General features: G+C 47.9%; 1 protein-coding gene across 1 annotated transcript in view; it reads right to left on the bottom strand.

Annotated features, from left to right (window-relative positions):
• Nucleotides 1-16,198, bottom strand: part of AGBL1 (AGBL carboxypeptidase 1) — a 226,078-nt gene that overhangs the window by 138,328 nt on the left and 71,552 nt on the right. The window contains exon 16 of the mRNA XM_059678428.1: nt 11,724-11,877. Within this exon, the coding sequence (XP_059534411.1) occupies nt 11,724-11,877 (154 nt within the window). The remainder of the gene's footprint in view (nt 1-11,723; nt 11,878-16,198) is intronic.

Below are 16,198 nucleotides of genomic sequence, written 5' to 3'. Positions count from 1 at the left end.
CATGCCCAGGTTGTAGACTCCATGCCCAGTGGGGGGCATGCAGGAGGCAGCCGATCCATGATTCTCTCTCATCATTGATGTTTCTCTCTCTCTCTCCCTCTGCCTGAAATCAATAAAAATATTTTTTTTAATAATAATAATTGGTGGGGGAGGTAGAAGAGGGTAGAGAGGAGATAAATGGTGATGGAAGGAGACTTTACTTGGGGTGGTGAACATACGATACAATACACAGATGGTGTATTATAGAATTATGTACCTGGAACCTATATAATTGTATTAACCAATGTCACCCCAATAAATTCAATGAAATAGATAAATTTTAAAAAATCATTGCATTAAAAGAGAAATCAGAAAACCAAAAGACAGACATTGAACCAATAAAGGAATTGAATCAATAGGCTAAAAACTTCTCACAACAAAGCACCAGACACAGAGCCATCTACAGGCAAATTTCCCCCAAGAAAGAGGTCATTGTGATGTTACACAAACTCATCCAGAGATAGAGACAAACAAACAAAAGTAAGTATGTCCTCAACTTATTTTAAGGGACAAATAGCGCCGATACCCAAATCAAAGGCAGCAAAAGAGGAGAAAATTACAAGCTATTCATAACCAGGTACCTATATGCAAATGTTACATAAAGTAAAATCAAATTTAGTCAAGCACTGTATAAAAAAAGATAATAGATTATGACAAATGAGTTTACACCAGGACTGAGAGTTTAGTTTAATATTAGAAAATCAATTAATGTGATTTATCTCAATACCATACTGAAGGACGAAAAGTATCTGATAATCATAATAGATGGGGAGAGAAGCATCCAATATAACTCCACATCCATTCATATTAAAAAGTGTTTAGCATATGAGGAATAGAAAGGCACTTCCTTAACTTCAGAAATGAAACACACACACACATGCATTAAATGTTTCTCTCTCTCTCCCTCTCCATTTTAGCGCCAATCTGACCTATGCCAATGTGCCCCACGGCACGGGGAGAGGGAGGGAAATTTACTTAACTTGGACATGCACCTTCAGAAAATGTCATTCTCAGTGGTGAAATGTTGAAAGCATTTCTTTAAGATCAACAACAACACAAAGGTGCCCAGCTGGTGTGCTCAATGGTTGAGCATCCACCCATGAACCAAGAGGTCTCCGGTTCGATTCCTGGTCAGGGCACGTGCCCAGGTTTCGGGCTCAATCCCCAGTGTGGGGTGTGCAGGAGGCAACCAATGGATGTGTCTCTCTCATCATGGATGTTTCTATCTCTCTCTCCCTCTCCCTCTCCATTTCTCTTCCCTTCTATAATCAATAGAAATATATGTTTGTTTTTTTAAAAAGAAAAACCACAGTCAGAAAGCAAGGCTGTAAAGGGGAAACTGATGATTTAGACACCACCACCTCCCGACCGTACCCCGACTCACAAGAAAGATAAACTGTGTCCCACGGAGCCATGCCTTGCAAATCATATAAGCTCCAAGTCCTTTCACACCAGTTTATCCAGACCCATCTATTCCAAGATAAAAGCACGGACAAAATGACCTAACACAGTCTCTGCAGGAACTCGTATACAGTCGAGATGCAATCACTGACTACGCATTCCAACAGCACGGCTTACGGGTTCTGACCAATCCCTGCCGACAACATCTCTGACCCACTCTGGCCTCCAAGCCCTATGAATGCCTTCCCGTAACTCCCCTTTGGACATGCCCAGTGACTCCCCATTTGTGAAGTTGCTGCAAGTTTATAAATCTCACGTTGTTTGCCTACAGGTCTGGCTCTAGTGGTCTTTGGCCCCCAAGGTTTTGCCAAGAGCTACATGCATCTGTGTGGATGAGTCACTCTTAAAAGACACCATACTCCAGTAATTAAAAAAAGGCACAGAGGCAGATAAGTTTTCTATTTTTATGAAACGTATGTTCGGCTTAGTGGCTAGAGCGTCAGCCTTAGTGGAAAGGTCCCAGGTTCGATTCTGGTCAAGGATACATACCCAGGTTGTGGGCTCGATCCCCAGTAGGGCGCGTGCAGGAGGCAGCAGATCCATGATTCTCTCTCGTCATTGATGTTTCTATCTCTCTCTCCCTCTCCCTTCCTCTCTGAAATCAATAAAAAATATATTTAAAAAACAACAACAACATATGCTTGTGATTAAACTAGAAAGAAAAGCAGAGACATAATTAACACAAAATTCTAAAGGGAAGAGAAGAAATGAGCCTTGGAAAAAACACTCAGGGGGTGGGGTAGGTACTGGCAACGTTTCCTTTTAACGGGTGGTGGGCAAACAGGTGTCTACTGCATTCTTTCATCCTCTGCTTATGCACATGATGAATTGTACTGTACATAGAATATGGCTCATGATTTTTAAAAACTAGCTTTTCCAATGAGGAGACGGGGGCTGCTGTTGGTTAAGTGGTCTGCCCAAGCTAGCACAGCCAATTAGACCATAAAGCTCTGGATGACAGACTCGATCGCTGCTGTATTCCCAATGCCCAGAATGGAGTAGTCCGTGAGGCGGATCCACAACAAGTGTTTCTGGAATAAATGGAGAAGCTGGGACCCACGTATGTGATGCCACCTTATTTTTTCCCCACTCATGACACCATAATGCATGAACCAGTAAGTCCCAGGAAGAAAGCTGGGGCCAATAATGTCATCAAGGGGCTTTCCAGTTAAATGAGGTGCTTATCTATATATATAAAAGCCTAATATGCAAATTGTCTCCTTGGGAGTTTGACCAGGGAACCAGAGTTCGATTGCTCGCTATGATGTGTGCTGACCACCAGGGGGTGGCGCTGAAAGAAGAAAGGCCCCAGCCAGCAGCCAGCAGCTGGGGAAGGGAGGCTCTGGCCAGCAGCTTCAAGGCCCCAATTGGCCCTGATCGTCAGCCAGGACTAGGGACCCTACCCTCGCATGAATTTTGTTCACCGGGCCTCTAGTATTCTATAAACCACTGTGTCAAGAATCTCTAGGGCCCAATCTGGCCCAGACTCTAATTTTTACAAATAAGGTTTTATTGGAACACGACCACAGCGGTTTGTGTGCGTGCGTTGGCTGTCGCTGTTTCTGTGTTACAACGCCACCAGAGCTGAGTGGTTGAAACCTAACAGGCATCTTTTCTTGGAACAACTTCTTGGCTTGAGATCAGTGGAAAGAGAAGGTTGTCCCAGCGTCCATTCATGATTGGCTAATACATTTCCTGGATGTAGGAAGTTCCAAAGAGTTGTTCCTCTCCCAGGGTCAACTTTCACATGGCCAATTTGGTTTTCCCCTGGACAAGTGACAGGGAGAGCACCCATCTCTCTCTCTCTCTCTCTCTCTCTCTCTCTCTCTCTCTCTCTCTCTCTTTAAATATATATGTATATTTTATTGATTTCAGAGAGGGAGAGATAGAAACATCAATGATGAGAAGGAATCATCGATCAGCTGCCTCCTGCACGCCCCCTACTGGGGATCGAGCCTGCAACCCGGGCATGTGCCCTGACCGGGAATAGAACTGTGACCTCCTGGTTCATAGGTCGATGATCAACCACTGAGCCAGCCACACCAGCTGGGCCCATCTCTTTCAAGTGAGACCCTCCTCCCTGCTGCTCAGGGCAGGTCTTGCTCAATAAGCAGAATCCACCAGCTCATGACGCTGACATCACCCACCTCATCCAGTCAGGCTCAACCTGAGGCATCATACCCCCCAACTCTGCCTTTCATTCCCACCCCCTTTTATTTTATGTTTCAAACATGTCTATTGATTTTTAGAGGGAGAGGGAGAGAGAGAAAAACATCGAGGAGAGAAAAATCATCCATCAGCTGCCTCCTGCACGCCCCCAGCTGGGCATCCAGCCCACAACCCCGGCATGTGCCCTGACCAGGAATCGAACCAGGGACCTCCTGGTTCATGGGTCGACACGAAATCAATCGCTGAGCCACACCGGCTGGGCTGTACCCCCTTTCATTAAACAATACAGGATTGAGAAAGCCTAGCTCATCCTGATGGGCTCGGAACTGAAGATAATCATCCTTCATTAAAAAAAAAAAAACAACAACATCAGTTTTATCTCTAAAGTTACTCCAAGAAAAGTGCTTGAGCGCTGTGTAATTAACATGTGGCAGCAGGTGCTGGTGAACAAAGCAGGCACAAGTATAATAACTTGAAGTCAATAATTCATAAACAATTATGTATTATTAATCAATGTATTGGGGCCCGAACAGCAGCTAATGAGATTAAGCTGATTGCCACACGGAGCTGCTGGATGCACATCGATTTAATCTGAGCGCTTAATTAAAGTGTGCAAGTTGCCCAGCAATCATTACATCACAGCTTGCCTCAAAGGAGGACAGTTCCCCTTCAGCCTCACTTCCTCGTGAATTAGGAATGTTGTTGATTGAAAAAATACTAAGATAAGAGTTCTGGCTCTTCGTAACAATGTATGAAACGACACCAGATGGTCTGGCTACATTTCTTTCTTTTTTAAAATATATTTGTATTGATTTCAGAGAGGAAGGGAGAGGGAGAGAGAGATCGAAACATCAACGACGAGAGAGAATCATGGATCAGCTGCCTCCTGCACGCCCACTACTGGGGATCAAGCCCACTACCCAGGCATGTGCCCTGACCGGGAATTGAACCGTGACCTCCTGGCTCATAGGTTGACGCTCAACCACTGAGCCACACCGGCCGGGCCTTAGCTGGTATCTTAATGCAGAAACGCCAGAATACCTCTGCACTAAAATTCTTATTTTCTGCTGGTGGGGGCAGAGGGGAAGTGGTCCCGGAACTAGAAAAGTGAGCGTGTTCTTTCAGCAGCAAGAGTGTCCATTGTAAACAGACAATGCCAGACAGGCCGCTTCTGGTTTGCAGGCTTTCAAACCCACATCCCTGATGTTTACCCCCGACGATAAACACAAACAAAGACTCTCCTCCTCCATCCTAATGGAAAGACGTGGCGCGTGAAGTCAGAGCTTCCATTTCTTAGCGGAATAATGGACTAACAGTCCGAGCGCTCCTCCCAACGCGACAGCCAGCGTGCGGGAACGAACCGTTTTTTCAGAAACCGTTTTGGAGGCGCCGGTGATTTGGGCCACAGACAAGATGCCTACAACGAAGTGAGACCCAAGGCGGCTTGGGAGGTAAGCAAGCAGCAAAGCCTAACCCCCACCACCCCCCACCCCCCCCAGTCTGGTCTCAGCCAAGCCTTGGAGACGCTGGGCCTTGGATTTGAAGGCTGCGGGAGACGCGGGGCAGTGAGGGGTGGGCGTGTGGTAGGAGATGCCGGCATAAAGCTGAGAGCCCAAAGGCCTTCACGCTTGGGGCGCAGAAAGGGAAAGCAGGAACCACGCTTTATCTCCACTCCTCCCCGAGGAGCGTGACGACAAGCGCGTTCTCACACAAGGCGGGAACTCGTATCTGGAACTTCATTCGTTCCGGAAGTGTGTTTGAATCATTTTTTTCCCATCGGTTGGTTGGTTAGAGCATCGTCCTGACACACCGAGGTTGTGGGTTCCATCTCCGGCTAGGGCACATACGAGAGCAACCAATGGCCTAGCCGGCATGGCTCGGTGGTTGAACATCGACCTATGAACCAGGAGGTCACTGTTCGATTCCCAGTCGGGGCATGTGCCCAGGTTGCAGGCCCGATCCCCAGTAGGGGGTGTGCAGGAGGCAGCCGATCCATGCTTCTCTCTCATCATTGATGTTTCTCTCCCTCTCCCTTCCTCTCAGAAATAAAAAATAAATATAAAAATAAATTCTTTTTTAAAGACTCACACAGTTTGGGGACAAATCTGAGCTCTAGTCCTCCCTAGTCTTTGAACTTCCTCAGGGCCTCGATTTTATCACCTAAAAATGGAGATGATAAACCTGACTCTCTACTTCTTTACCTCACAGAGCGGCTGCGTGGAGCAATTAATCATTCATAAACACTCTGTAAACAGTTAATTACCTTAGAAGATATAAATTATTATATCTCATGAACACATCTATAGGGGAAAACACTCTAGAATTGATTCTGATGAGACAGCGTGCATGTTTTCTGTGACCGTGACCACACGCAGCCAACATTCAGTATGCCCGCTGAGTGAGAAGGTTACGCGGGCAACGCAAAATGTGTTTATTTCCCTCGGAAACAGACTCTCTCTTAGAGCCTACCGGCTTTACCATTATGTTTAGCCCGAGCCCTCCTATCGTTTGCAGGCCTCTGCAAGCGAACGTTTCCAAAACGGAACTCACCCTTCCTCCACAGAAGTCTTATCCTCTCACCTACCCACCCCTTTGTTGGCATTAACATGGGCGCCCATCACCCAAAGTCCAACTAGTTCAGCTCCTTGCCCGTGATCCTTGCTCCCCATCAACCACCAGGACCTCCCACTTCTAACGTAGACGGATCTCCTGAATTTGCACCCTTCCCTCCCATGCCCATACCCTTGTCTTCCCAAAAACCTCATCATCCACGTAGATGGCTAATAAAGGCTGTCCCAAAATTCACGCAAGAAGTAATTTTGATAGAAAACACAGCTTTATAATTAAAAATTGTAAATTTTTTATTGATTCCTAAAGGATACAGTCTAGGGTTATGGATGGAATAGCACATCGGGTCAATGGCCTCCACGGCTTTGCTGGCACAGACGCAAAGCCGTGGTCTTCATTGGTCTTCATGGTCCCTGCTCCTGGGCCAACATTGGCACTTGGGCATGCTTACCAAATTGAAGGGATTGAAATCAAAGGGCAACAGATATTAGAACCTGATTCAATAAACCAAGTAAAATTAGGCTTTTATTTTTTGTTGTTGTTAATGCTCACGTAAAATTCAAATCTTGTATGAATTTTGGGACACCCTTTAGTTGCTATTAATTTCTTAAACACTTAGTTGGAGCCCAGCCAGTGTGGCTCAGTGGTTGAGAGTCGATCTATGACCCAGGAGGTCACGGTTCCATTCCCGGTCAGGGCACATGCCCGGGTTGCAGGCCCGGTCCCCAGTAGGGGGCGTGCGGGAGGCAGCCAATCAATGATGAAACATCTCATCATGGATGTTTCCATCTCTCTCTCCCTCTCCTTTCCTCTCTGCAATCAATACAAACATATTGAAAATAAGTAAGTGAAAATAAAAAAGCACGTGATCGGGTATAAGCAAAGCTCCTCAACGACAGGTTTCTACATCCTCCCCACCCCCTCCGACCGACCCTGGAAGGAGAAAGGATTCTAGATCTTTCTTTCCCTGGAGTGACCGGGCCAAAGGGGGAAGCGGAAAGGAGCTAGTCACCAATCTATATGTCATCGAGTTTTGAGGGTTCGTGTTGAGGTAGGATGGTTGCAAACCTCTACTTATGTAGATTAAGGCTGCTCACACGAAGAAAGACGGGGAAAATCAAGTCTAAGGTGGTTTGGATGTGTCTGATCGTTTTAATACCCCCTCTTCTATGTCTTCTCAAGACAGAGTCAAGCCTGGCCAGCGTGGCTCAGTGGTTGAGCATCGACCTATGAAACCGGCCAGGGCACATGCCCAGGTTGCAGGCTCGATCCCCAGTAGGGGCGTGCAGGAGGCAGCCGATCCATGATTCTCTCTCATCACTGATGTTTCTATCTCTCTCTCCCTGTCTCCTTTCCTGTCTGATATCAATAAAAATATTTTTCTTAAAAAAAGAACGAAAGAAAAGAAAGATTCAAGTCATTCTTCAAATAGTTTTTGCATTTGGGACTGAGGTTTCTTTGAGAGCAAGGTGTCACTATAGGACCACACGCCTATGGGATTATGCAGCTCACCCGTAAGGGTACGGGTCCCCTGATGCTACCAGGCAGGCGAACGCTGCGGTCCTTGTACTCCCATGACCTCTGTCCGCCCCACCCCCCTCCGGTTCTGTGCTGGTACAACGCGCTTCATTATAATGACCTGTTCGCATGACCTTCATACGCCCACGCCCTGCGGACTCAGAGTGCCTCCATGACAAAGATTCGGTGTTTATTTCTGTATTCCTAATACCTGCTGTGCTTCCTACCCCTGGCTGCCTGGAGAGACGGAATTCCCCAGGTACAAAAAAAGGGCGCAGTTCAGTTTCTGTAATTCTAACTCCTTTTATTAAAAATCTCCGCCGAGAGAAGTCTTTATGCCCTTGCAGTTCATTTCCTTTGTTCCAATATTTGTCAGAAGCAGCGCTTTACAGGGAAAAAAAAGGGTGGGTGGGGAGTGAGCATAACTGAACCAGGAGACAAGAAGTATGAGGTCCAGAGCCACCTGTGTCATCTACCAGCCAGGTGACTTAGGTCGGCTCAGCAGCAACAGAGAAACCAGACCTTGATCGTTTTTATGGCTGTTTAAGCTCCACGATGCAGCGATAACCTTAGCAATACTTGCAGCCACATTCCTGGGGGGAAAGGGCAAAAAAAAACCCCCAAAAAACCACAGAGAAATGTGCCCCAGCTGGTGTGGCTCAGTGGATAGAGTGTCAGCCCATGGACTGAAGGGTCCCGGGTTCCAGTCCGGTGAAGGGCATGTACCCCGGTTGCAGGCTCCATCCCAGGCCCCGGTCTGGGTGTGTGCAGAGGCAATCAATGGATGTGTCTCTCTCTCACATCGATGTTTCTCTCTCTATCTCTCCCCCTACCTCCCACCCTCTCTAAAAATCAATGGGAAAAGTATCCTCTAGTGAGGATTAAAACACACACACACTCACACACACACACACACACACACACACACACACAAACACACACACACAAACACACACACACACACACAAACACACACACAAACACACACACACAAACACACACAAACACACACACACACACAAACACACACACACACACAAACACACACACACACACAAACACACACACACACACACACAAACACACACACACAAACACACACACACACACAAACACACACAAACACACACACACACACACACACAAACACACACACACACACACAAACACACACACACACACAAACACACACACACACAAACACACACACACACAAACACACACACACACACAAACACACACACACACACAAACACACACAAACACACAAACACACACACACACACAAACACACACACAAACACACACAAACACACAAACACACACAAACACACACACACACAAACACACACACACACAAACACACACACACAAACACACACACACACAAACACACACACACAAACACACACACACACAAACACACACACACACACACAAACACACACACACACACAAACACACACACACACACAAACACACACACACACAAACACACACACACACACAAACACACACACACACACACACACACACACACACAGCCCTGGCCGGTTTGGGTCAGCGGATAGAGCGTCGGCCTGCGGACTGAAGGGCCCCGGGTTGGATTCTGGGCAAGGGCACATGCCTGGGTTGGTGGCTCGATCCCTGGTGGGGGGCGTGCAGGAGGCAGCCGATCCATGATTCTCTCTCGTCAGTGATGTTTCTATCTCTCTCTCCCTCTCCTTTCTTCTCTGAAATCAGTAAAAATATATTTTAAAAAAATAAAAAATATTAAAAACAACAACAACAAAAACACAGAAATTTGGATTCTTCCCGTGGTTTGTTGTCCTTGGGGCGCTGCTCTCAATCCCAGCTCTCTCCCATGGGATGCACTGCTCATCGCACCTGCTCAGGGGTCTCTGAGGGAGACCCAGACCCGAAAGGAGGCAAGACGATACTCGAAGAAGCCGAAAGGGGGATTCTGTAACTGCTTAGTTTTCCACTCGGCGCTCCTTTAAAACCACTTCCCAGTGACAACTCCCAACCCCAGGCAGGTGCCTGAGGTAGCGCTGTGCACCCCCAGGGACTCCCTGTAAAATCTTTTTCTCTGAGAGCAGCTATTGTCTTCCCAGGAAAAGCTTTTAGCATAATGGCAGGCGGAACAGAGCACCAGCTTTTGTGAGAATATTTTTTTTTAAGAAACGAAAGAAAAGGAGAAAGGGATTCTTCAACCAACGCAAAGGCGGCCTCCAGCTCCCCCATCTCGGGCCCCCTGGGAAGAGCAGTGTGTGGGGCCCGGGGGGGGGGGGCAGAGACAGGCAGGAGGGGGTAGGAAGAAGGTTAGCTCCCCTCCTGAGAACAGAAAGGTTATGTTCTCCTCTCTTAGGGGATGATCAAAGCAGGCTGGAGGTGCCTCCCATCCCAAAATAGGAGCTCCGCCCCCGCCACCCACCTTGGATATTACTTGCCTTCTCCCCAGGGAGTCATTTAGTGACTATGGTACTTGGCAAATGAGTGTCTAACAAGAGAATGACATTCTCCCTCAGAAAAACTTCCACCTACCAGGTCCCCCTGTCAGTTCGCTCCCCAGTCTTCTCTTTTGTCTCCCACGCCTTTTATATTTTTTTTAATATATTTTAATTTATTTCAGAGAGAGGAAGGGAGAAGGAGAGAGAGATAGAAACATCCATGATGAGAGAGAATCATGGACCGGCTGCCTCCTGCACGCCCCCCCACTGGGGATCGAGCCCGCAACCGGGGCACGTGCCCTGACCGGGAATCGAACCCTGACCTCCTGGTTCCTAGGTTGACGCTCAACCACTGAGCCACGCCGGCCGGGCTCCCAAACCCTTCTGCATTGCAAAGCACTCGTCATTCTGCGTGGTCTTTCTTGCCTATGGAAGGTGGGGAACGAACTGTACAAACCAACTTTACAAGCTGGCTGGTTCCAGGTACGCCCCACTTGTACACTGTGTGTGTGCGTGTGCGTGTGCATGTGCGTGTGTGTGTGTGTGTGTGTGTGTGTGAGAGAGAGAGAGAGAGAGAGAGAGAGAGAGAGAGAGAGAGAGAGAGAGAGAGAGAGAGAAGGCACATGTGTGCGCTTTGCTTTGGTCTTATGGTTCCTGGCCAGGGCCTCCTCCACACCCTCAGCCTCTCAGATCCAAATGCCATTTGGGTCATCCAGGGGGTGCGGGGACGCCTCAGCCAGGGCTCTGGGACCCCACCCCCTTCCTCTCCAAACCTGGCTGCCCTTGAGCTTAGACAGCAGTCAGCACATGAGGGAAGCCCCTGATTACAGGCTGGAGAATGGGTGACGGATCTACGCAGGCAAGTTCAACCCTCTTCCCACCCAGCCCCCTCCCCTGCCTTCCCTCTGAGGTTCAAAAGTCTGTTCCGTGCAAATACTTTCAACAATATAGATACGATCCCTCCATCAATCAATCAATCAGTCAATCAATGATAAAGGCTGGAAAACAGGACGCAGAGTCCCGACTGTGTCTTAGGACAGGAAGTAATGTCCCTAGCAAACTGCTCTCCATGCCAACCAGCCATTCCAGCCCCCCACCCCCGCCTGCCTTTATTTTTTCTGCAATTTATTTTTTCTCCCTTTCACAACAGAGCGACAGTAGTGTTTATCCCCAAAATGTAGACACACCTTTATCTGGCAGCTCAACGGATGTCTCTTTCGGTTCAGATTGAACCCCTTAGAATGAATAGTCATGCAAAGCGTGTCTGCATGTTTGGGGACACCCTGTATTTGTGGTCACTCGTCTTAGGGAGCAAACGAACCCAGTCTCCTTCGATTCAGAGCAATTCTTGGGCCGTGCCAGGAAGGGCGGGGGCTGGTATTGCTATAGAGATGGGCCAGTCCCCAAACGTCTATGGAGCTTTGGTTCTCCAAGGGACAGATGGGTCCCTGAGACTCTGAGACCCTCACCCCGACCACCACCCCGATCTTCAAAGGAGGGGGCCCCCGTGTCACTCACGGAACTGCTCCAGGTGGGCCGGGCTGGCCGAGGCGGGCATGGCGGTGACGGTCACCAGCGGGCAGGCGTTGCCTCCCAGCGTCCGACAGAGCGCCTCCTGCCGGAAGTACACCGTCTTGGGGTCCACACTTTTTTCCAGGAGGTCCAGGTGAGTCTGGAGTGGAAACAGAACAGGAGTGTGTACGGTTCAGATTTGGGGACCATGATGCCCATCGCAGAAAACAGCAACACAGCTTACGTTTGTGTGAGCCCTGATCGACTCTAGACGTTACTGTGGGACCCTGACCGGCCCAATGTTGGGTGTGAAGTGATTGAAGAGGGGGCTCTTCCCGCTGCCCAGGGGATGGTCCATGGGGCTGAGTGGGGAGCAACATTCCCGCACAGCCCTGAGGTACCGAGTGTCTGATTTCTACGGCACGAAAGGCGAGAGGACGGGGCACACGGCATCGCTGACCGCCCGCCGCCTGCACGCCTCACACTGGGGATCGAGCCCGCAACCGGCCATGTGCCCTGACTGGGGATCACACCGGTAACCTCTTGGTTCACAGGTCAACACTCAACTTTTGAGCCACACAAAGCAGGTGATTGAGGTTATTTTTAAAAGGGGATTGTGTGTGTGTATGTATGTGTATGTGTGTGTGTGTGTGTAAAGGTAAATTCATAGATGCACATCTATGTATACACAAAAACTCATTCTTGGGTCATACTTCCTTCTGCAACACCAGATGCCAGAGGGAATGAAGAACTACCCAGAACTTGCAAGTAGAAGAAAGGCTGAAAATCCAGTAAACTTATCATCAGCCAAGTTTCTGCTCATAAGCAAATGGAGCATATATGCTCAGATATGCAAGAACTTATAAAATAGATCACGCCCACCCGGCGTGGCTCAGTGGTTGAGTGTCGAGCTACGAACCAGGAGGTCCCGGTTCGATTCCCGGTCCGGGCACATGCCCAGGATGCAGGCTCAATGCCCAGTAGGGGGCATGCAGGAGGCAATCAATAGTTCTCTCTCATCATTGATGTTTCTCTCTCTCTCTCCCTCTTCCTTCCTCTCTGAAATCAATAAAAATATTTTTTTAAAAAGAAGAAAGGGAGAGAGGGAGGGAGGGAGGAAGGAATGGAAAAAAAGCAAAGAAGCATAGAAAATAGGATAAAATCGAAATGACAGAAGTGACACCAAAATTTGCTATAAGTCTAAATAGGTTAAACAGCCTTATTAAATGACAAAATTCTTCAGATTCGTTTTTATGACTCCCACTGTATGTTGTCTATAAGAGATGCTTTTGAAGAGGGGAGAAGAAAAAAAAAACATGACGTATATGAAAACATGCCTACATTATCTATTTTGTTTGCCTCTCCTAAAATATTTTAAGAGAGAAATATTGAAACGCAAAGGCTAAGCAAACAATAAGTTATAGCAGGCACGGCCGTGGAAATATGCAGCGGAGCCATATTCAAGAACAAGTCCCATTAAATGGGACTTAAAAGTCTTATTTTGACAAAGGGCACAATATGCAATGAACGTGTAAAACTCATAAATCTGAAGAATCAAATAACATCGGATTGAAATATGCAACGTGAAAATGGCAGGAGGAGAAACATTGTACCCGGAACGAGGGACGCCAAGACGGTACCTCCGTCTTAAATAAATCAAATACACAAAAATAATGATATACGGCATTGGAGCAATATTATTTTTATAGATATGTGTCAAGCTTTTTCTTGACAGAGAACATCCTTTTATTTTTTTCCTCAAGCATCCATGGAACTGTGACAAAATTTAACCATATCCAGGGCTATAAAAATTCAACAACTTTTCTTTTATTTTAATATATTTTTAGGGCCCTAAGTGGTTTGGGTCAGTGGATAGAGCATCGGCCTGCGGACTGAAGGGTCCCAGGTTCAGTTCCGGTCAAGGGCATGTACCTGGTTGTGGGCACATCCCCAGTGGGGGGTGTGCAGGAAGCAGCTGATCGATGTTTCTCTCTCATGGATGTTTCTAACTCTCTATCCCTCTCCCTTCCTCTCTGTAAAAAATCAATAAAATATATTTTAAATATATATATATATACACACACACATACATACATATATTTTATGGATTTCAGAGATTCAGAGAGTAACATCCATGATGAGAGAGATTCATGGATTGGCTGCCTCCTGCACGCCCCCTACTGAGGATCAATCCTGCAACCTGGGCATGTGACTTTGACCAGAATCGAACCCGGGACCCTTCAGTCCGCAGGCCGACGCTCTAGCAACTGAGCCACACCAGCCAGGGCAAAAATTCAATAAATGTTCAACAACAAAAGAAGAGCAGAAACTGTCCAAGCCACGTTTTCTGATCACAACGAAATGAAGTTAGACTTCAGTGAAAATGGTCTTAAAATCGGCGCAAATAAAACCGTTCGGAAATAGGAAAACACCCTCCTAAGAGCAGCGCGCTGAGGAAATCCATGTATGAGAGAGAAAATCAATATTAAATCGGTGTAATTAAAGGGCCGATGGGAGACGCGGACGTCTGGTAGGTAACACAGGACGGGCACGGAAATGTCTCCGTCAGCACGTCCGCCACCCGTCAGGCATCTCCGCAGAGAAAGATGTGAGCACTTTCGTCAAGAGAATGAAGATCGCCCTGGAGTTAAACGACGCTCCCTGCGACCATAAACAAGTTATTTTAACCTCTTCCAAAAAATTCTTGGTGACAGCTGCTGCCAATACTACTATTAAAACTCTGCCTCGCAATTACTATCAAGATTCCAGGGCCCCAGCCTGGCCGGCGTGGCTCAGTGGTTGAGCGTTGACCTAGGTCACCGGTTCGATTCCCGGTCAGGGCACAGGCCCGGGTTGCAGGCTCCATCCCCAGTGTGGGGCGTGCAGGAGGCAGCTGATCCATGATTCTCTCTCATCATGGATGTTTTTCTCTCTCTCTCCCTCTCCCTTCCTCTCTAAAATCAATAAAAATATATATTTTAAAAATGGCTTTGTATGGTCCTCCTAAAAGTCATGCTTAAGTGCAGCCACCCGGCAGGCCCAAGGAGGGGTGTCTAACGGGATATTGTAGGGATCACTGAGGAGGGAAGCAGGGCGCCCTAATGTGTGTGCCAACCACCAACCCAGCCACCGACCGTAACCACAGCCTGCAGCAGCCACAGGGGTGGTTTTTTTTTTTAAATATATTTTATTGATTTTTTACAGAGAGGAAGGGAGAGGGAGAGAGAGTTAGAAACATAGATGAGCAAGAAACATTGATCAGCTGCCTCCTGCACACCCCCCACTGGGGATGTGCCCGCAACCAAGGTACATGCCCTTGACCGGAATCGAACCTGGGACCCTTCAGTCCACAGGCAGATGCTCTATCCACTGAGCCAAACTGGTTAGGGCCTCATTCCCATTCTTATAAAGAATCCCACCCTTTGCCCTGATTGGTTTGGCTCAGTGGATAGACCGTCGGCCTGCGGACTGAAGGGTCCCAGGCTCGATTCCGGTCAAGGGCATGTGCCTTGGTTGCGGGCACATCCCCAGTGGGGGGTGTGCAGGAGGCAGCTGATCGATGTTTCTAACTCTCTATCCCTCTCCTTCTCCCTTCCTCTCTGTAAAAAAATCAATAAAATATATAACAAAAACGGGAATGAGGTCAAGGCAATTATGGAAACACCCCCCCACACACACACACACACAAACACACACAGAAAAGTCCACCTCTTCAAGAAAGGCAAGAAATCTGGCCGAGGACTTCGCGGCAGCCTCAGGGATACCCCTCCCCAGGAGTTCCCTGGCCTCCTCCTTCATCAGCTACTCCCTGCAAACTTCCATCAAAGACTGCACTTGACCTCAGCGGGCGACCCTACGGGTAAAGTGAGAAGCAGCCCGCACTGGGAAATCGTTTCTTATTGTGCTCCCGCCATGGGCTGCGCTCACCGTGCCCTCACTCGGAAGAAAGCCGCCCCTAAGGAGGCGCCGGCCTATTTTATTCTGTGGACTGCCCGGTGCTCGCTGTCCCTTGAATACACCCATCAGGGGGTCAATCCCGGAAGAGCAAAGGACACCTTTCAGCTAAACAAAAGCGACCAAACAGGCTGTGGGCAGGTTCTGCCTGAGGAGCGTCCTCAAACTGCCCACCAGCCAATGTCGCTCCCCTAGGCCAGTGGTCGGCAAACTCATTAGTCAACAGAGCCAACTATCAACAGTACAACGATTGAAATCTCTTTTGAGAGCCACATTTTTTAAACGTAAACTATATAGGTAGGTACATTGTTATGAACTTAATTAGGGTCCTCCTAAGGCTTAGGAAGAGCCACACGCAAGGGGCCAAAGAGTCGCATGTGGCTCGCAAGCCGCAGTTTGCCGACCACGGCCCTATGTTAACGGGACTCGCTTTCAGATGCGAGAGAGATTATTAGTCTCCGGGTGTCTGCTCACAGATCCGCCGGTTAGAAAGATACGATGATTTTCATCGGCTTTTCCCATGGAAA

Source organism: Myotis daubentonii, chromosome 21 (genome assembly GCF_963259705.1).
Source record: "Myotis daubentonii chromosome 21, mMyoDau2.1, whole genome shotgun sequence".
In the NCBI taxonomy this organism is placed as follows: Eukaryota; Metazoa; Chordata; class Mammalia; order Chiroptera; family Vespertilionidae; genus Myotis; species Myotis daubentonii.
The sequence above is the reverse complement of the archived record's forward strand: the minus strand, read 5'-3'. Positions and strand labels throughout refer to the sequence as shown.